Below are 21,501 nucleotides of genomic sequence, written 5' to 3' on the forward strand. Positions count from 1 at the left end.
ATGAATAATCCTTAAATTCATTGGCACAGTGACTTTGTCTTTCTACTGTGCTAAGAACTGACAATAAGTACCAGAAATCTGAGATCTAGTTTAATAGTTACAAGCAACAAACCACTTGAATTCTTGTTCAGAAGAGACCAAGTTTTATAAAATCAAGGGGAAAAAGTTGAAAACAAGGAGATAACTGATAAGCCCAGAAAGTGATTTAGTAATAATTTGAAATGATATTAAATAGTTTTATGCAGCAAAGAGTAATCTCCTATGTTTTTTGATTTTTCAACAAAGAAAAAAGATTTTTTAGGTAATTTGAAATAAAATATGAATGAAATTATGGAGACTTTTCATATAAGACTAAAAACAGCTTTATACATCTTTGAGATAGTTAGAGCTATTGAAAATCTATTTTATCTACAGTTGACTATAAATGTTTTTGAATGAATAAATGAATGTATGCATTCAATTATGCCAAAGTTTTTAGTTGAATTATTGAAAAAAAACAACAACACACACACACAGACATTGATGCAAGGTCAATGATCATAAGGCAGGGCAGAATTCATGGTTTTGTTCAGTATCATCATTTAATTTCATCTGATGAGATCAGTTGATAGCATTTTCAAAAGACAAAGAAAACTAAATAAAGGGAAGCTGATAAAGGTGGAGGCAGGTGCTTTTGTAATTCATTAGCTATATTTATGACAGCCTTTGAAGACAGATATGACAAGCATGATTATGACTTTCCTTTGAGGCCTGGGTTCAATGGCAGATTAGTAACCTGATAAGTTTTCTATATTTATCTCCATAACAGAGATCCATTTTCAAATCAGCCAACACAAAGCATGGCTTCTTTTTATGTTATTGCAACACCCTCATAGGATGGGGCCATCTGGACAGACTGGCTGGGGTCTGCTGATTACTCAGTAGATGCCTGTAATGAATAGGTTACCTCTATGAAACTGCTAGGAGGGCAAAGGAAATTTTTCCTGTATGGACAGTTTGTTATTTAGAGTAACTATTGCTCTTTTAAGGGAGAATAGTGCATTATTTTGTTTGCTGCATGAATCAATGGAAAGTAAAGCAAAATAGCACTGAGCTCAGTTCCTCCCTTATTCTATGTGGTGAGAGGAGACCTGGGAGGATGGGCTGTCTTAAAGGCATATGTGAATGCTCTAAACCGCCCTCCAAGGAAGCACACCCCTAACTCTTGGACTGGGAAACCTCCAGCTTCTTCCAGCCTGGAAAGAGGAAATGGGCTGGAGTGTGCTCCATAGAAAGACAAAAGCCACTTTCAGAACATGTGAATTCTGCCTTCATCCCAGAAGTTTTCTTCTTTTTAAGAAAAAAAATGACACCTCTTCTATTTTGGAGTTTTCAGTCAGGGAATTTTCATTGAGCACCTTTTATATGTCACACTGTTCTGAGCACCAGAGCACACAGGTTGTCGTTTTTGCTCTTTGGAAAGAAAAGCAGCGTTGAAAGAGGTAAACACAGGAAAACACATCTTGCCCGTTGAAATCCCCTCCACACTTTTAGGTGTAAAATTTCCTGAGCCAAACAGGGAAAGAAAAGCCCATACTCCTGTTACTAACTTGGAGATAGAGTCAGGTCAAGACTATTTACTGAGCACCTAATGCCACTTGACCAGTGCTTAATATATGTGCAGGAGACTTTACTAAAATATTTGTATTTTTTCTGCTATTTTTCTTGTCCCATTTTCCTGGCATCGTTTCTTGCTTTAGGCGTGTTGGAAGACCATAAAGCAGAGGCTACTTGAAGTCATAGTTTTCCTATCATTTAAAAAAATTAAATTTATTGGGGGTACTCCAGAGGCAAGGCGTGTTACTCTGTGGACAAAGAGAGAGGGATTTTCAGGGAGTGGGAACAGAAGGATATCTATGACTTAACTAGGACCTGATATAGGTGATAAGTTCTCTCAGGGAGAAACAACTGTGCTACCTCCTCACCAAGATTGAACTTTAAGGATCATGGTTCCTAGTCTTGACAAAGATTCATGCCCCATTCCCAAATCAGTTAAGAAGCTATGAGGCTGTCACAGCTTGAGGGGTGACTCAGATCAGGATGACCAGCAGGATGCCCCCAACTCCATTCTGCTCTGGAAGGCCAGTGGTTTAACCTGGGTCAGGGGGCAAGTTGCAGAGAGAGGGGTTCTCAATTTGAAAACTCCAACTGAAGTCCCTTCAAATTGGGAGGCAATTTCAATTGATTTAAAAGAAATAAAGAAATGAGGTCATATTTCTTCATAGCTGAATTTGAAGCTTTGACTTCAAATTGATTCACAACTTTTCCTACTTAATTCTCAAAACAACTTATGCTGTAGGCATGGCTACTTCCTTTTATCTACATGAATAACTACAATAGTTATCCATGATTTTTGTTTTGGATCTCAGGTACACAGACTTAGTTTAATCATAATCCTTAGCTCATGATGCACTCGTCATTAGTCCATATTGGCCATCTTTTTTTGTCATTGACTTATAATTTTTTGGTTTTTTAAAATTATATAATAAGCATTCATGAAACCACCATTAGTAAAAGCCGGGACCTTGACATACACCTTATTACCTCCCCTAGTCCATCCCTTTGCTTCTCCACATGCAAGGTAACTGCCATCTCAAATCCTCTTTCATTTGTTCATTTTTTCCTTTTTTTATATGGCTTCATTGTCTTTGTATTCCTTTTTTAATGTTTATTTATTTTGAGAGAGAGAAAGCGTGCATGTGCACATGAGCAGGAGAGAGGCAGAGAAAGATGGAGAGAGAGAGAGAGAGAGAGAGAGAGAGAGAGAGAGAATCCCAATCAGGCTCCATGCTGGTCAGCGCAGAGCCCTTCACAGGGCTCGATCTCATGAACCATGAGATCACGACCTGAGCAGAAATCAAGAATCGGACACTTAACTGAGCCATGCAGATGTCCCATCTATATTTGTATTCTTAAAATGTTTTATTTTATGGCTTTTAATATTATAAAAAAGGATATCATGACATACATAAATTGTGGGGACTTTTTATGCTTAGTGTTATATTGTTATGTTTGATCTACATTCCTGGGTGGGACTGTAATCTATTCTTTTGACAGCTATACAATATTCTATTGTGTAACTATACGATCATTAGTCATCCCCCACCCCCCAAAAAAGGCATTTGGGTTGCTTCCAGATTTCGTTATCATAAACAGTTTTGCTAAGACTTTTGTGCGTACATGTCCCCTATTGAACACTGAACCCTGCACCTCTATTTCCCACTGCTCCACACCCCAGCTCATGCCCTGAAGAGCATTTCTAATGCACACACCTTGGCTGGAATTCAGGGGAGTTCCACAGAACCCACAGAGGACCTGCCTTACTGTGGCCATATGGAAAAGCAATATGACTCTATGACAGGAAAAGGAAAAAGTACCAAAATGGAGAGAAAACAATGGTAACTGTAAGCAAAAATAAGTAAGTCAGTCTCCACCCTGAACAAAACTATAACTGTTCAATGACACGAGTATTGAGTTTGAGATAAAGCAAAGTAAGCTAGCAAGTTAGTGGCCTAACAGCCATGTGACTTATAGAGCTCAAAGAATGGAAAGTAAAACAATTTCAGAGATTAGGGAGTATGTGTCAGTGGGAGTGAAAGCATGGAGAAGCCTGGAGAGAGACTCACACAGCCAGCCTCTGCAAACTTGGGTCGGTATGCTTATAACGTACTGGCATGTGGAAGAAGGCAATATGCCCTATTTAACACCAACCTTAGAATTATACTTGAGGTATTTAATCAATAATATTAGTATGGCACAACTATCCATCTTACATTTCATATATTACCAGGAGAATGGAGGTAGGAGAAAAGAAGTATAAACCAACTTGGCAGCATTGTATGATCCAATTACATGCAGCTATATAATTACTAAATAGATGTGGTAAATGTAGGCCTGAGACTATGTCACCACACAGTAACTTTTTTCAACCTTCCCATTGTCTCAGTATTAAGTTCCACTATGAGGCGTAAACTGATAGACGACTCATGAGGTGGTTCTTGCTCACCTTCCAGTCTCATCACACCATGTCCTTACAAAGTCCAATCATCCTACCTACGGAGACTTAATGCTACCCTGCAGAATTGCCATGATTTGTCAAGCCTCTCTTGTTTATGTTCTTCCTACTGACTGAAATGCCCTTTGCCACCTCATCCACTAACTTCTAAGGGTCTCCAAGAAGCACCTCAAGGGTTGGTCCTTGAGGTATCATTTGATACTATTTGATCATTTGATCTTTCTTAGTGCTTCTCCTTCTCCCTTCTTCTCTTCTTCTATCTTCCCATCCCCATGCCCAGACATACAAAACAGACCATCACACTACAAATATGCTTTAGTTTGGCCCCTTCACACTTTTCTTCCCATTAGGTTTTAAGTTCCTGTAGGATGAGGGATATAGTCAATGACATCTAGTTGGTACTCAATAGAAGTTAATATAGTAGATGTTTTAAACACCCTGCTTTACTCACCTTAACCTGCTTGAACACCCATCACCCAGCTGCTGAGAATAATTTGAGATGATGGCTTGACACCTGTAACCTTCTCAGGAAAACTGGTCTTGGCAGTCAGGAGCCAACTTGTCAGAAGTTGAGCAGGAGAAGGTCAGCCAGGCTTTTGCTTGGGTCAGCCAGTGACTGATTGATGAAGGGGTGCAAAATCCCTGCCCCTTCCCTCAATGAGGCAAACACTACCATAAAATGTATGTTTCAGACCAAGGCTAGACTAGCCCTGAGACCACATCATTTCTCTGTTCCTCTAATTCCGTATGCTTCCTTCATTCCCTTATTACTTTTTCCTAAAGAGTACCCCCTTTATAAAGCACATGATCCCAAATCCCTGCTTAAGGCTCTGCTTGTAAGGAATATACCTTGAGACAGTTGGTTTTGTAAAATGAGTTACGTTGGACTGAATAACTTGTCCAAGAGAAGCTGGCATTTGAATTTAAGTCTCTATTACCAGAAAGTCTGTGTTTTACTATACCACTCTGTCAACTGTCTCTAACCATTGGAAAATTGTGAGTAATTATATGACACAGAAATGTGTATAATATTATATATAACTTAGTATACATAATAATATGCAGCTCTGCATTCTAACTTACCTCGGGAGCCTCAGTTTCTTCATCTGGTAAGTGGGGTTTGTCAGGTGGCTTAAAAGTGACAATGGGTGGGGGACCTGGGTGGCTCAGTCAGTTGAGCACCCAACTTCGGCTCAGGTCATGAGTTCAAGCCCCACATCAGGCTCTCTGATGTCAGCCTGTCAGTGCAGAGCCCGCTTTGGGTCCTCTGTCCCTCTATCTCTCTACCCCTCCTCTGCTTGATCTCTCACAAAAATAAATATTTTTAAAATAAATAAATAAATAAATAAATAAATAAATAAATAAATAAGACAATGGGTAAATTATTCACCATACAGTAAATTTTCAGTAAATAATTTCTAGTACCCAACAGTGCCCAATAGGATATTTCGACAATCCAGTGTATAGAGAGCAATGCTGAGTTAAAATTGAAGTAGGTAAAGTCAGTTCTTTTATATTTGGCAGGGTAAACTTCTATCAGTTGGACTCCCTGGATGGTGATTTGTGTTTGTGTCAGCTTGTAGAACGATGTGAGTTTTGAATTTGCACACTTATAAACTATGGAGAATCGAGCTTATTATAATTAATGATGTGCTTACTACTGGGTTCATATACTCAAGATGATGTGTTAATCTGACTTATTTGAATCTGGAAAAGAGAAGAAGCTGGAATGGCTTCCCTTACTAGACCAGTTATGTTAGAGACATTCTTCCCAGTCTGTGTTTGCATGAAGTTTGCAAAAGGTGTCTCTATTTTGCTCTTAATTGGGATCTTCCCCCCCTTTCAAGTAGCCTACCATTCCCAAATATTATAGACTGAAGGAAACTGGGTTTTATTTTGATTTTGCCTACACTGGAAAGCTTCTTCTTCTTCTTCTTCTTCTTCTTCTTCTTCTTCTTCTTCTTCTTCTTCTTTTCTTTTTTTGGATCAAAAAAGGGAAGCAAGTTATAAAGGAGGAAAGCAGGTAAGTCTGAGACTTTGTTTGGTCATCTGTAAAACTGAAAATCTCTAAAACTTAGTTCCAGTTCCAGAATTCTGTCATTCTAAAGTGAGATCTTTTTTCCAACATACAAAAAGTAAAAATAAAAGCTCACTGCTTGATTAAATTTACCTAAAATAATCTCTCCACACTCAAGCCTTTTTCCCACACCAACCTGAGAAGAGAACGTGCTGACAGCCTGGCTGGGGGGGCGGGGGGGAGTGGAGGTGTGGAGGGTGGCAAGGGAGGTGGGGTGGCAAAGCATGAAGGAAATGCTTCCAAAAGAAAGTTATTCTCACCTTCCAGTGTTTGGGTTGTCTGAAATCAGCAGCAATAAAGCTCAAGTGTCAGAAAGCAGGAACAATTTGTTTGTCTTGAGTGAAATGTAGGCTATTTCCAATGACTGGGAATTAATATTATTTAAGCTACTGTAGTTTGAAAATGTTGTCATTTCAGAGAATGAAACAACCACAGGAAGTGGGCCACACAGAGCGTGCTTAGAGAAAGAAAAGGATATAGACTCAATCCCTGCCAAGATGCAGAAAAAAATTGCCTAGAAAAGGTCAATTTGATTTAGAGGGGATTTATACAGATATTTTTGTTTTTCCTTTTTTAAAAGCGCTCTTTAACTTTGCATGGCTCAGTGGAGAACAAAGAAAAACAACATATTTGGTTTTATTTTCCCAGGATGTGAAATGCTTTGGCAAACAAAACTTCCAATGAATTTAATCAGGCCTTTGAAAGATTGCCATATTGAAACCAAGCATCTCAATATAAATTGGTAAAAATATTTTGATACACCCTTGATAGTCATCTTCTAAACTAAATTATTATCATATACCACCCCAGGCTCTTGGTGAAATGCTGAGAATACTGCAAGGAAAGAAAAGGCTTAAATTTCTATATTTGTAAAGTGTGTGTTTTTTTTTCTTTTCAATTCTGCTTGGTCCTTTTATCAGCATCTCTCTAATTTGTATAAATCCCATATGAGAAAACAACTGTGTACATGTGAGAGATTCACTTGAAATGGGGCAAGTTGTAAATAAAATTGAGTGTATATGGAATGTAATTGACTAGATGGAGGGACTTACAACGTATTAACAGGGAAGATACTTAGAAAAATCACATACGCATAGTAAGTTATGAAAGCAGGCATTATCAAGTGAACTTGTTTTTTGCTTCAAAATATTTCTTGGCCTTGCATGTCTTTCTCAATAAATGTTAATTTGTAATCAACTAGATCTTATTGATTCTCCTTTCTTCTGCAATTAACAGTTACAAAGGATTTGGCCAGTCCTACCATTTTTCCCGAATCAGAATATTAAATACAAATACTTCTTAATGTATTAATTATAAAAACTTCAAAAGGAGGGGCACCTGGGTGGCTCAGTCAGTTAAGAGTCCAACTCTTGACTTGGGCTTAGGTCATGATCTCAAGGTTCAAGGTTCAGCATTGGGCTCTGTGCTGACAGTGCAGAGTCTGCTTGGGATTCTCTCTCTCTCTCTCTCTCTCTCTCTCTCTCTCTCTGTCCCTCCCCTATTTGTGTGCTCTCTCTCTCTCTCAAAACAAATAACTTTTAAAAAATTTTCAAAAGGAATTTTAGAGATCTTCACTTTCTACCCTCTGATGCCCTGTTTGCATCTTACTGACTGTAGTAAGTTCTCTGTTATTAGTGATATTCAGGCAGATTCTGCACCTCCACAAAGTACATATGCTGAGAGGATCCAATTAGCTGTTAGTTATTTTCCTTCTGACAAGACTGAGACAAGATGATTTGAGAGCCTCCTCTCCAGTGCAGGAATGGCTTTGCCAGAGGCCACCTGAGCCCCAGCTTGTCCATTTCCAGTGACAAGAAATTCACTACTTCAGGATAAAGACTGCTACAGTTCTAAATAATCAAATTCCTTAACAAATAAAATGTTTTTTCCTAACTTGGGCCCTGACCCTTCTTCCTGCCCGCTACTTCTTTCTCCTCCTTCCCTCCAGCCTCTCTGAAGACAATCTGTTCTCACTGCCTCCCCTCCCCTCTCATTCCTCAGCCTACAGACGGCTCCATTTCCTCCATGCTGAAAATAGTGACCATTTTAAATGTGTATGTGTACAGCTTGTATTTGAAAAATACATATTTAATGAAAAAAATTTTTTTGGAAAATATTTTTTAATTATGAAAATTACACTCTGAAAAAAGTGAAATGTTTTTTATAATACTCACTATTGCCTATTTAATTGCGAAACAAATGCTCCTTTCCTACTTGTAAGAATATATATTGATACAATACTTCTGGAAAGTAATAGCAAGCAAAGCAAACTATAACTCCATCTGCTCTTAGACTCAGCAATCCCATTTCTGGAAATTTATCCTACTGGGACACACCCAAATATGTGAAGATATATGCAGTCAAGAACATCCTTGTGGCATTAGTTGTAGTAAAAACAAAAGCAAAAATCACAACAATAGCCATTGTAAATGATAACAAAAACAGGAAGCAACCTAAATATCCACCATCAAGGGACTGAGTAAATGAGATGTGGAAAATCCATATAACAGCATATATGCAGTCATTCAAAAGTATGCAATGGTTTCTGCTAATAAAAACATAACTCCAATATTTATTCTTAAGTAAAAAAAAAATCAGCAATGCTCAGAATAGTGTGTATAGTAAGCTCCCCATTTGTGTGTAAATATATTATATAAAGGCATATACACATAAGTGCATGCATATGCACATAATATTTCAGGAAAGACAGTCTAGGAACCGGATGTACTGTGGTAAACCCTGTGAAATAGAACTGAGGTGAGGGAGTTGAAGGGTAGTCTCAGGTTGAGAGCCTCACTTTATTTCTTATCCTTTTGTGCTGTTTGTACTATTTACTATGTTATGTGATCTCTTTTCCCAGAATAAAAACTAAAAAGTTCTGACTTTTAAATTTTTGCCCACACACACAGTATGTGACTTGACAGCCCACATTTCCTTACCTGAAAGAGTTCTGTAATCTTCAGATGTGAAAACTCCAGAAGCTTTTCTCCTCTCACTGATCATTTGTTAAAATGTTGAACAAAAGTTCTATCAGCCTTGATCCCTCAGAACCTCAATGTTTACCTTCATCCAACAAGAAAAGGTCCATTTATCACTACCCTTTATTTCCTATTTCTGAGCCAATTTCCTACTTGTGACAAAACATTTTCCCCAGTTCCATAGTGACACACCTTTTTTTCCCCAATGGCTTTTGATGCAGAACTTTGTTAAAAGCTTTTGAAAATGGAAATAGGTTTACATTTCATTTTGTCTTTTATTTACAGTCACATATGCATGTCCCTTCAGGGGAATATATAATGCGGTCAGCTGTAACTTCCTTTCATTTTTTTATTTTTTTTTAATTTTTTTATAACGTTTATTTATTTTTGAGACAGAGAGAGACAGAGCATGAACGGGGGAGGGTCAGAGAGAGGGAGACACAGAATCTGAAGCAGGCTCCAGGCTCTGAGCAGTCAGCACAGAGCCCCACGCGGGGCTCGAACTCACGGACCGCGAGATCATGACCTGAGCCGAAGTCGGCCACTTAACCGACTGAGCCACCCAGGTGCCCCTATAACTTCCTTTTATGAAAATGACATTGCTTTCCTCACCATAGTGTATATGCCCATTAGTTCCACTTTTAATTTTCACTACCTTGACCACTTTATAATTTGATAATGTTCATAAAGTGAAACAGAATAGTGGATTTTTCACAATCCCTTCTGCGCCTCTTTTCATAGATTGGTGAGCCCTTCAAATATTGCTATTTGTCATTTCATTTTCCTCATTCTTCTCTGACATGTGAACATTGACAGTCTTCAAAATTATCAATACACAGTACCTAATGCTGATTATTTGAGACTAGTTTGCCAATTAGTCATAGATATTTAATTAATATTTGGAGGAATATTATATATATTATATATATATATAATTATATGTATTATATATATATAATATTTGGAGGAATATTAATAATATTGGAGCAATAACAGGGAGCCTGTTCCTTGTCGCGCGCAGGTAGGCAGCAGCAGCAGCAGGATTAGTAGGGGTTGTGTGAAGAAGCCATGAAACACTATGAGGTGGAGATTCTGGACGCGAAGACGCGAGAGAAGCTGTGCTTCCTGGACAAGGTGGAGCCCCATGCCACCATTGCCGAGATCAAGAACCTCTTCACCAAGACCCATCCACAGTGGTACCCTGCCCACCAGTCCCTCTGCCTGGACCCCAAGGGCAAGTCCCTGAAGGATGAGGACGTCCTGCAGAAGCTGCCTGTGGGCACCACGGCCACACTCTACTTCCGGGACCTGGGGGCCCAGATCAGCTGGGTGACGGTCTTCCTGACCGAGTACGCAGGGCCCCTTTTCATCTACCTGCTCTTCTACTTCCGGGTGCCCTTCATCTACAGCCACAAGTATGACTTCACGTCCAGCCGGCACACGGTGGTGCACCTTGCCTGCATCTGCCACTCATTCCACTACATCAAGCGTCTGCTGGAGACGCTCTTCGTGCACCGCTTCTCCCACGGCACCATGCCCCTGCGCAACATCTTCAAGAACTGCACCTACTACTGGGGCTTCGCCGCATGGATGGCCTATTACATTAACCACCCTCTCTACACACCCCCCACCTATGGAGCTCAGCAGGTGAAACTGGCCCTCGCCATCTTCGTGATCTGCCAGCTTGGCAACTTTTCCATCCACATGGCCCTGCGGGACCTGCGGCCAGCTGGGTCCAAGACCAGGAAGATCCCATACCCCTCCAAGAACCCCTTCACCTGGCTCTTCCTGCTGGTGTCCTGCCCCAACTATACATACGAGGTGGGATCCTGGATTGGCTTTGCCATCATGACACAGTGTCTCCCAGTGGCCCTCTTCTCCCTGGTGGGCTTCACTCAGGTGACCATCTGGGCCAAGGGCAAGCACCGCAGCTACCTGAAGGAGTTCCGGGACTACCCGCCTCTGCGCATGCCCATCATCCCCTTCCTGCTCTGAGCCGCCGCCGGCTCCCAGGCTCCACCAAGCCAGGCTCTTCCTCTGTCCCAGCAGCATTCCGAGGGAGGAGGGGGGGACCACCACTGTCCGGCGCTTGGAATAAAACCTGCCTGCCCCTGCCAAAAAAAAAAAAAAAAAACCAAACCAAAACAAAACAGTGTTACGCATTAATCTTCCCAAAAGATATTTATTAAGAATAACAGGGGAGCCTGAGTGATTCAGTTGGTTAAGCGTCCCACTTCAGCTCAGGTCATGATTTCATGGTTTGTGAGTTTGAGCCTGATCAGGCTCTGTGCTGACAGATCAGAGCCTGGAGCCTGCTTCATATTCTGTGTCTCCCTCTCTCTCTGCCCCTCCCCCACTCATGCTCTGTCTCTCAAAAATAAATAATCATTGAAAAAAAAATTTAAAAAGTAAAAGAATAACATATGTGCCAGACACTCTCATTGTTGCTGGGAATACCATGGTGAGCAAAACACCCACGGTGCCTTCAATTATTCCATTATTAAACTTATAGCCCAATAGGCAAGACAGACATTTATCACATAATCACAGACATGTAAAGGCAAAAGAAATGCAAGGAGCAATTCACATGGGAGTGAGGGTGGTGTCCTGTCAGAGAAAATGTCAACCATTGTGAGCCTTTGTCTGAACCATCATTGGTATGTACACTTGGCTATTTAAGACTTGTCAGCTTTCCTCTGGAGACCTGCAAAAGAGCTGGGCTTGTTTATATGCCTACTCTTCCTTGGTGCAAACCCTGCTATGCTTGTAATCATGGTTGGATTCCCTGACCAACTTCCTCTCTCTTTTGCTCTCTTCCCATTTGTTTGATCCAAGACCAGGAACTCCATGTTTCTCAAATGAGTATGGTCACAGATCCCACATGGCTTTTATGGTTTGTAAAATCAAGTCTTGGTTTTCACACTTTTAATCCTAGACAACACTTACTTTTAAATAAGCTGTTCATAATGATAGTTCAGCAGAAAGGCATGAACTTCTCGACCTAACAGGAATATCTTTTTCCTAATACCTGGTTGACTGACACTACTTTTGTTCTTATTAAACCAAGTTGGCATAGAAATCTTCCCCTAAAAATTTTTGTGTGATCAAGTCTCAAACAAAGAATATATTCATGTATCTTCTGGCAATTTTTAAAAAATAATCTCTAAGCCAATATTTGATTCTGTTCCCCCATGCTGAGACTACTATGCAAGCATCCCTCAACTGCTCATCTGCCTTCTTTCTCTTCCCTTTCCCCAATTATCTGATAATGCTCCTGGATTAATCTTTCAAACATGCTCTCCTGCATGATTCATTATTGCCTCCAAGAGAAATTAGAAATGCCTTAGCTAGCTGTGTGAGGCCCTCCACATTCTACTTTTCACTTCTCTTTCCTGGTCTATCCAGGAAAGATACCCCTTCTTCAAGATCTACTAAGTACCTAGCTCTGTTTAACATTTTGTAAGAAACACTTAAATATTTGTGAATAAATGTCTGCTTTTTATTATATATCCTGTTCAGCCAACCAGCAAAATCTTCACATTTCTTCTATGTATCCAAAGCCTAAATTTCTTTTAGACTTGGTTTTATAAAATTCACTGTGATCTTTCTACGGTGACATCACCTTTGTATAAACTCGTGGGCTTCACTGCTTCTTCGGGAAATAAGGTTCCAGTAGGTATATGAAAACAGCTAGCAGGGATCTTCTCTTCAGTTTCTTTAGCCTGGGAAAATACAAGATGGGTTTGGATATTAAAAAGTAACCAACTAAAATCTGAAAACCGTCATAGGTTCAGCATTGTACTAATATCACTGATGACCCAAATGTCTCTCTTTTATGAGCCTATGACTCATTCCTCTCTGACCAAAAATTTTGGCCCAAAATCCAGACAGGAAAAATTTTTACGAAATTGCTTACATCAAAATGTAAATTATCTGCATGGATTTGTGGGCACTGCAGCCTTCAAATAAAATTGTGTAGGGATATAAGTAAAATGAGTTCAAAGGAATCTTTAGATGTGTGAAGAAATATATACTATATTCTTTTCCCCACCCCCAAGGAAAGAGTACACAGCCAAATCTTTTTTTGTGGATAGACTGGGGGGCATGTAGTTTACGGTCATACATTTTAAGTTTGCTTGGATTTTAAGTGAGCCGTTCAACTCTTGGTGTGTCTCATTGTATAAAGATAATTATATCCTGCTCTTCCCACCAGGCCTAGAAGGAGACACTTCCCCATCTGAACTTTTCCTCCCCAAGGTATTCTGATGTTTGAATGAGGATGGGAATGCTGAGGCACTCATTCCAGCTTTTATGCTATACCAGACAAAATAACTCTTCTCTCTGTTGGGATTTAGAAAAATCTATCCGTGGTAAACCCCCTTGCCCAGAATATGTGCCATAGAAATGACCAGGGGGCCATATAACCATATAGTAATAAGCCATTCCTTCCACTGCCATCTGAAGGATCCTTGTATATTATAGCTATGATCACGTCACCACTTGGATCAAAAGCCTTATGTGGCTTCCCATTTGGGACATTCCATATAGACTTCCCATAAGCCTAACTACCCAATTTACCATTTAAGACTTTCACAATGTGGTTCCCACATACCTGATCAGTATAAATTCTCACCACTTTCTCACTTCTTCATACCAAATTATTTGCATTCCCCTGGACACTGCATGTGTTTCATTAATCTGCTTTTTTCATGCTATTCTCTCTACCGGAGGGTCTTTTTCCTGACTTTTTTTTAACCTGTTGAAGTCATAAGCATTCTTCAAGTTTCAACCAAATAAATTACCTCTTCTTTTGCAAAGCCTCCCTCAGTGCCACTGTCAAAGTGACCACTCCTTCTCTATCTCCCGATATTTTACAAACACTTTTGTTATGGAACCATGAGAAATACACTACTATTTTAGGTAAGCCACTGCAAGTTGGAGTGTATTTCTTCCAACAGTTTGGGCCATATCCTGATGCAATAGATCTAAAAGTTTAAGGGTCAAGCCATTGAGATTTTGAAGCAAATATACCACTTGCCATTAAATTTTCTTTCACTCTTCTTTCTATACTACTGATAGGTTTTCATTATATAAAATCACTATGCCAAAGCTACCCTAAATAATCTAGAGCTTCTCCTTTTATTTTCTTTCCCAGGTTGTAAATGTGGCCTCATATCTTTCTCCTGCGCTGCCACATCCCTGTAACCTGATTCTGTCTCCTAAATTCAATTGCTCAACCAGGCTTAATTAATATGAGGAACAACCTGAGATCATAAAGGGGAAAAGATATGTTCACTGTTCATAGAGTTCCATAGGAGTGGAAATACATCTAATACAATAGGGTGAGTGCAGTCCTAGTGTCTACACAAGATTGAGGGAGCATAGAGAAGGGAATGATTCATTGTCCCTGGTTTTGAAGGTCAGGTGTTAGTAAGCCACGAGAATCAGGCAGTGTTTTAGAGAAGGTAACATTTGAACTATCTCATTTCCCAGTGGGCAATAGGATAAAAGGAGATCCAGGTAGAGGGAATATCAGGTACAAAGGTGCAGAGTTTAGCGGCAGTATGGGAACCTCAAGTTATTCTGCATGAGTGGAGCTTATGGAACAAGGTGAGGCATGGCAGGATATAGGGCTGAATGCCCGGTTAGGACCATGTCATAAAGGGCCTCATTCACTACACAAAGGAATCCAGACTTTTAAGTTCTAAGGTTGGGGGCAGACATTTAATGGTTCTAAGCAAGAGGAGTTACAAAAAATTAGCTTTGTATTTGGAAGAGATTGAGACCAGACAAAAAGACACCAATTAAAAGGCTCTGACCTCCAAGGCCCCTTCAAAGAAAGAATCGAAGAATACCAAAACTCAGAGGGAGTCAAAGGAGAAACAGAAAAAGCACCTGAACCGGGGCTGATGAAAAGTATCAACAAAAGGTCTTGCAGGTGGGTTGTATGAAGAGAGGATGGCCAAGATAAATCCTAGCTTTTCAGTTTGGGTTGGGGCAGAAAAAGTCCTAAGTTCAGCATTAGACAAGCTGAGTTGGAGGAATCTGTGTACACCCTTGATGTGCTCATGCTGATCCCCCAAATGGCTTACTTGTAAAACTATAGGCTGGGGGCGGGAGGTTAGAAATGATAAGAAGGAGTAGAGAGACATAAGTCCACATAATCCCCTCATTCATTTGTTCTGATTCCAACATTTAAGCTTTGGGGATGATAGGCTTTGAAACTACAGGAATAAAAATTAATATGAAGAGAAAGAATAGTTTCCCTTCTTGCAATTTTGTTCATACTTTTTTCTGGTTCCCAAATGGAAGCCTTTCCAATCAATTCTCCTTCTGTTGAAGGTAACACAGGAGAACCGGTGCTTGTTAAATGTTAAAGCTTTCCATAAATTGCATTTTAATTCCTACAATAAGCCTCCGTTAAATTGGCATCATTATCCCAATTTTACAGATGAGAAAGCCTAGACTTTCTCAAGGTCCCCCAGCTGGTAAATGGTGGGGTGTGCATATAAATCTACAACTGTCTGGTTCTAAAGTCCATGCTTCTTCCATTCCATGACATTGACTATCAAGGAATATCTTGGCTCTGGAAATCAGGCTCAGGGTATTTGTCAGTTATGAGAACACCAAAAGGTTTCCCTGTCCCTGAAGCTGTAACATGCTCTAAGAAGCATTCCTCCACAGACGCATTTCTGCCAAATGTTTAAAGTCAATTTCAGGGGGCGCCTGGGTGGCTCAGTCAGTTAAGCGGCCGACTTCAGCTCGGGTCATGATCTCACCGTCCGTGAGTTCAAGCCCCGCGTTGGACACTGTGCTGACAGCTCAGAGCCTGGAGCCTGTTTCAGATTCTGTGTCTCCCTCTCTCTGACCCTCCCCCGTTCATGCTTTGTCTCTCTGTCTCAAAAATAAATAAACGTTAAAAAAAATTTAAAAAAAAAAGTCAATTTCAGAAATGATCACACCTACCTTATTCCATGTAAGAAATCCTTTTGATAATTTGCTGAAGCTAAATGAAAAACCATCCAATCAAATAATACATGATCAAGCAGAAGAATGTAAGAATTATGAAAAAATCCTTCCGAATCATTCTATACGGAGTTCAACTACTACCACTTGGGAGGTACTGCACACATTCTCCTTTCACTGGACAGTCAACCTGCCAATACCGGCTTCTAAGTCTTCTCAGCCCCCTATAAGAGGTTTTCAGTCCTAACAGAGCTGCACGACTAGGGAGGATAAGAGATTTCTCTTGGAATCCCTGTGTGAAAAGATCAAAATTGTATTTAAACCAAACACAAATACTACTTGATAGATTATTATACTACATGTCTTAATCAGCATTTTCTGTTGGTACTTATCCTACCCAGCAAAGCACATTACCTTGTGTGTTTTCCTAGGAAACTTCAAAGTGCCCTTTGCGCGACCATGGAAAGATGATGAGCCGTAAAAGAAGTGCTTGGAAAGCAACTTGCATTCCCTTAACAGCTCTAACCACACTACACAGCGTATGTCAAAATGTTAAAGAGAACAGAAACTCCTAACGCTTTGTGCAATGTATACAGTTCCTGAGCTTTGATGTTTCTGTTTCTGCCCCTTTAGTTGTACAGAATTGCTTGTTTTTTTTTTGTTGTTGTTGTTTTAAATCTTTCATGTCTCATTACTGACCTGTCAAACATTATTTTAACTTAAAGAGTAGCTGACGCCTTGCAGTAAACCTTGAAATCCCCCTTTTAAAAACAATCTGCCTTTATACTATACATCTCTATAGTATGGCTATGTTTTTATTACCAGGAACATGTCTTGGAGAGAAATCCTCTACGCAAGTATTTATGTCCAAACAAATGTAGCCACATGAGTCCAGACTTGGTTTTTTGCACTAATGCTACATGCCTGGTGTCTCAATGAGTTAAAATGGAAATTCAGAGGCTTTGAAAAGTTTAGGGATGTCAAAGGCATCTCCCCATTTTTTCAGACTCCCCTTTTACACCCCGAATTATTCTCTTAACACCACTTTCTACGTTATGCATTTTCACAAATTTAAGGTAATTACCTAACTCCTAAATCAATTTTTCTCTTCAGAATGAATTAAACATTTCTCTCAGGTAACCATTTCATTTGGCTCAGTAAAGATTACTCCTTCTCCACTATCACCACCACCATTATCACCAACTCCCACTTTTTTCATTGTTTTGGCAAACACTGACTTGATTTACCTTCCTTCCCCTCCCCCCTTGCTGGTTTTTTCCTCCTCCTGAACAGACCCTTTGAAGTGTTTCTCAACAGCTTCATTGAGGAGGAGGTAACAATGCACAGAAATGCTGTGTGACTTAGTGAGCTTGAAAGATCTGGACATCAGAGGGAAGGAAGTGGGGGATCTGCATAAAAGAGGTTTTCTTCATGATTGAACTGAATGGAATTGTTCTGGAGGAAGTGATACACGGTCCCATTCATGGGTGGTAGTGTTATACTGAAAGGGTGGCAGGAGATACTATAATTGGACTCCCTCACAAGTGTTTCAAAGCTACTGCATTATCATAAATGGCATTTTTTCCATTTATATCCTGCAATTGTTAGTCATTGTTTATAAGAATACTGTAGTATTAGCCTTGTATTTTTTGGCCATTATGAGAATTGCTTTCATTGATGGGCAAGCTAGAGTCATAGTTTTCAAAGTCATTCTTGTGTAAGATACCAAATTACATTCACTGAGATGATAATAAATGTGGGTACTTTTTAAACAATTTTAATAAAGCACATACTTTGAATAAAAGTGCATTCGTTCTTACTTTAAAACTATAGACTAATCCATTTCCACTTAAAGCTTTTCTTATTTTATTTTTAGGATTCTGAATAGAAGATTCAAAAGGAAATTTTTAATGACCGTGCCTGTATTTGAGCAATTTTCCCCAAGATGCGCTTTGGTAAATTCCCCACATTTTCTAACTGCAAGAATTCATCAGACCTCAGGAAATTTTCTCCTATACCTTTTACCTTTCCAACAGCGACAACATACCCTCACCCAAAAAGAGAAACTTTAAGTGAAATTGAGGTCACTGCCTATGCTTGGATCAGCTCTGAATACAGTCCCTTGGTGTGTGTGTGTGTGTGTGTGCTCTATTTTTATTTTTTAAGTTTTTATTTTAATACCAATTAGTTAACATACAGTGTTATATTAGTCTCTGTTTTGTTACCTTAACCTGCCTTACCCTCAGGTCTCTCTCCTTTGAGACAAGAGGATCAGACTAAATTCCTGAAATCTCTTTAATCTAGGTTTAACATTCTATAAACAAACAAACAAACAAACAAACAAACAAAAACAATAAATCAATGAGTGAAGAAACTACCTTGAGAGGGGAGTAAAGCCAGATTTATATGTGTGTTTTTGAACAGTTCTGAGGTTACACATTGAGTTTTTCATTCTTTCATCCATCCATTCATTCATTCTTAGTCTTTTTTTTTTTTTTGAGCACCAGTCTCTTTATGTTCTGAGTATAAATGTAATATTCCCAACGAACTCACAATCTAATGAATCAGCATTCTCAATTTTTTATAGACTCCTCTGTTTCCTTAGGTGCTAAGAATATATTTTTAAAACAATGCTTTCCTACTTCTTACTGCTAATAGAGGTTTTGCTAAATAAAACCTGACTGCTTAAATAAGATATGCATTTCTAACTATTTGAGAAAGTAATTATATCTCTGATATAATTCGGGAGTGGATATATAAGTAATTTTTTAAAAATCAGTTTAATTTTTTTAATTTTTTATTGTCTCACTCTCTCTCAAACGTACAAATTACTCAACTACACATGCTCAGGGAATGTTTCATGATTCCCAAAGGTCCTTTCTTCCAGAGTCCCTTTCCTCTCTTCTTCTTCTTTTAATGTCCATCTTCATATTTTAAAGTCTAAATAAATGTACCCAGGGAATTATAAATTGATTTATTTTTGCTCTCTTTCCTATAAATATGTCCAATTAGTTAATTTTATGATTCTTAAGTATCAATTACATCTGACATAGGTGACTTAACCTACATTTTTCTTACATTTTTTTTTTTTTGTTTGAGCTTTTCTTTCACAGGAAATGGCTAAGGATATACTTCACATGCAACTCAATAACATGCTAATAAATCTGGTTCTCTCTTGCTTCTTTATAATCATGGTGCTTCAACTGTAACCTTATTAATTTCAACACCTTTCATTTTCACTTATTTTCTCTAACTGCATATAAACTTCTAGAAGTATCAAAACACTTATTTCCTTTTATTTCCCTCCCCCTTCCTCCAAAACAAACAAACAAACAAACAAACACTAGAGTATGCCATAAAGTCTGCAGACAGGAACCCTCTTCAACAATAGGAAAAAAGCACTGACTGCTTTCCATAACCTGTAAGTGACTGTCTATCAGTAAGGATGTTCTACTTTATATCTACTTTGTGCAACAAGGGAAAAATGTTGAGAATGTAAAGTTAATTTCAGTGAAAATAACCACAAGTTGGTAGAATTTAAAATTTTAAGGGAATTGCAGAGCAAAATAAAAAAAGAAAGAAAGAAAATTCATGTCAATTATAGTTTCAACAGCCTTGGAAAATAACAGAAGGATGTACTAGGTAAGATACTGGTGACCCGGATGATCAGACTGCCAGCACATTTATAGAGCTATACGTGAAAACCGGAAGGTCTAAGAGCCTGAAGACGATATGCCAATCTCCCCAAAGAGCCTGGTTGCTTACATTGCTGTGCTGTTGGTGTCTTGTATACAATACAAGGAACAAGCACAACTCCCAATATAATCAAAACATGATTTTGTTTTTGTGTACCGTGGTCCCTTTAAAATGTACTCAGGGGTGGTAATCGTCTGACCCTGATGAGACCTCAAGGTCACTTGAAGTTGTAAACACAGGCTCAATTTGGTAAGTAAAATGTCACACCCTATGTAATATAATTCTACATTTCATGTTGTATTAAATATTCCCTCCTTTCTAGCTGGCTAGAACCTATGGGGTTTGTTACAGAACAGATGGTCAGTTTCTTATTTGCTTCCCCCTTCCCCATCACTCACTTGAACTCTCTTCCTTGGCACTTCAGGTTGCCCACACCTCACACACAGGGTCTTGCTATTAGAATCCATCATCCTCCTTGAGGGTCAAAATAGGTCCTCCCTTACATGGGTAGCCCACATCCGATTCACTGAAAACACACTGTCCCAAGCTCAATAGAAGTGGGCAATGATCCAAACAGAATGTGTTTCCCCCTCTCTGGCATGAATTAAGCATCTTCTGATGATGCCAGTTAACCATAGTGAACATATTTCAAGCTTTTGAATGATCGCATGGAAGTCCCCATCACTACGCTTGAGGTGAAGAAGGAAGCACTCTAAGCCTTCCCTCGTTGAGATAAATAAGGCCAACAACAAACGACAGATCTGAAAAGAACTATTATCCCTTCTCATTCTTTTTAAAATATTCCTCAGGGGTTTTAACTGTATCAAACTGGTTGTGTGTCATCTATTTGGAAATTTCCTCTTCATATTCTAACATGTTAGAAATTCACATCTATCGTGCCTTGATTCCTTGCTCAAAATACCAATTTTTTACAACCAATTATAAAGCCACTAATAGGTCTTCTGTCCCTGAGGGCCTGCTCATTTGTTCAGTGAGTTTACGTGGAGGGGACAGCGCTTGTTAATGGCTGCAGATCAAGGTTAGCAAACTCAAGTTCTTTTGGACAGGAACATGGGTGAATGACTCTGGTCAGGTGGGAACTGTGGTCTATTATGAGAACATGCCAGTCCAAAGGGGAAGATGTCACTTGGCCATTGTGAGTTCAGTGACACCAAACTTTCTAATTTTTCAAAAGAAGTTGAAAATAAAAGTTTTTTATGTGCCATCTCTGTATTTTACGTGTAAGCTTAAAATGGCCTGAGAACCTCATTCAGGTCACACACTGGAAGATTAGTGGACTAGGTTCTGATAGAAGATCAGCAGTTTGTGATTTTCATTATAAGTTGTGCTCTCAGCTATGCCCAGCTGTCATTCACAGTCACGTGTTTGGTGACTAGGAACTCAGGTGAGAGGAGAGCAACAGAGCAACTCTGTCCTGAGAATAAAGCCCAGTGAAGAAACCTGGAATTCTCTTCATGTGTAAATAAATGAACATTTAAGACACTTTAATGCAAATCTGGAAAAGGATAGGGTGGTGGGTAAATGTACTTTTGTTATTCAGGATGGTAGCTATTTTTCACCTTCCTTGTCCATTTACAAACAGTCGGATGAATAAAACAAGCAGAACAGGTTTCTTCTAATCACACTAATCCTGTACTAAGCATACCCCTCTTCCTGCTTGCTTTGGCTATTCAAGTGTTGGTGGTGATATAAGTGTTGAAGGTCATTAT

At 39.2% G+C, this 21,501-nt stretch overlaps 1 protein-coding gene and 2 long non-coding RNA genes across 3 annotated transcripts in view; 2 read left to right on the forward strand and 1 right to left on the reverse strand.

Moving 5' to 3' along the window:
* Positions 1–12,825, reverse strand: part of LOC132692225 (uncharacterized) — a 66,038-nt gene extending 53,213 nt beyond the window's left edge. The window contains exon 1 of the long non-coding RNA XR_013554905.2: positions 12,732–12,825. This is a non-coding gene — a long non-coding RNA (uncharacterized LOC132692225). The remainder of the gene's footprint in view (positions 1–12,731) is intronic.
* On the forward strand, positions 10,109–11,233 carry LOC132692222 (very-long-chain enoyl-CoA reductase). Its single transcript, XM_060654486.1, has one exon. It carries the CDS (start codon positions 10,178–10,180, stop codon positions 11,102–11,104), a length of 927 nt encoding a protein of 308 aa, XP_060510469.1. The 5' UTR covers positions 10,109–10,177; the 3' UTR covers positions 11,105–11,233.
* Positions 12,826–14,824: 1,999 nt separating the features above from the next.
* Positions 14,825–18,207, forward strand: LOC132692224 (uncharacterized). The gene is made up of 2 exons (XR_009616239.1): positions 14,825–15,047; positions 17,952–18,207. It is a non-coding gene; the product is annotated as an uncharacterized LOC132692224 (long non-coding RNA).
* The last annotated feature ends 3,294 nt before the right edge of the window (positions 18,208–21,501 follow it).

The sequence above is a fragment of the Panthera onca genome, chromosome B1 (assembly GCF_046562875.1).
Source record: "Panthera onca isolate mPanOnc1 chromosome B1, mPanOnc1 haplotype 2, whole genome shotgun sequence".
Taxonomy (NCBI): Eukaryota; Metazoa; Chordata; class Mammalia; order Carnivora; family Felidae; genus Panthera; species Panthera onca.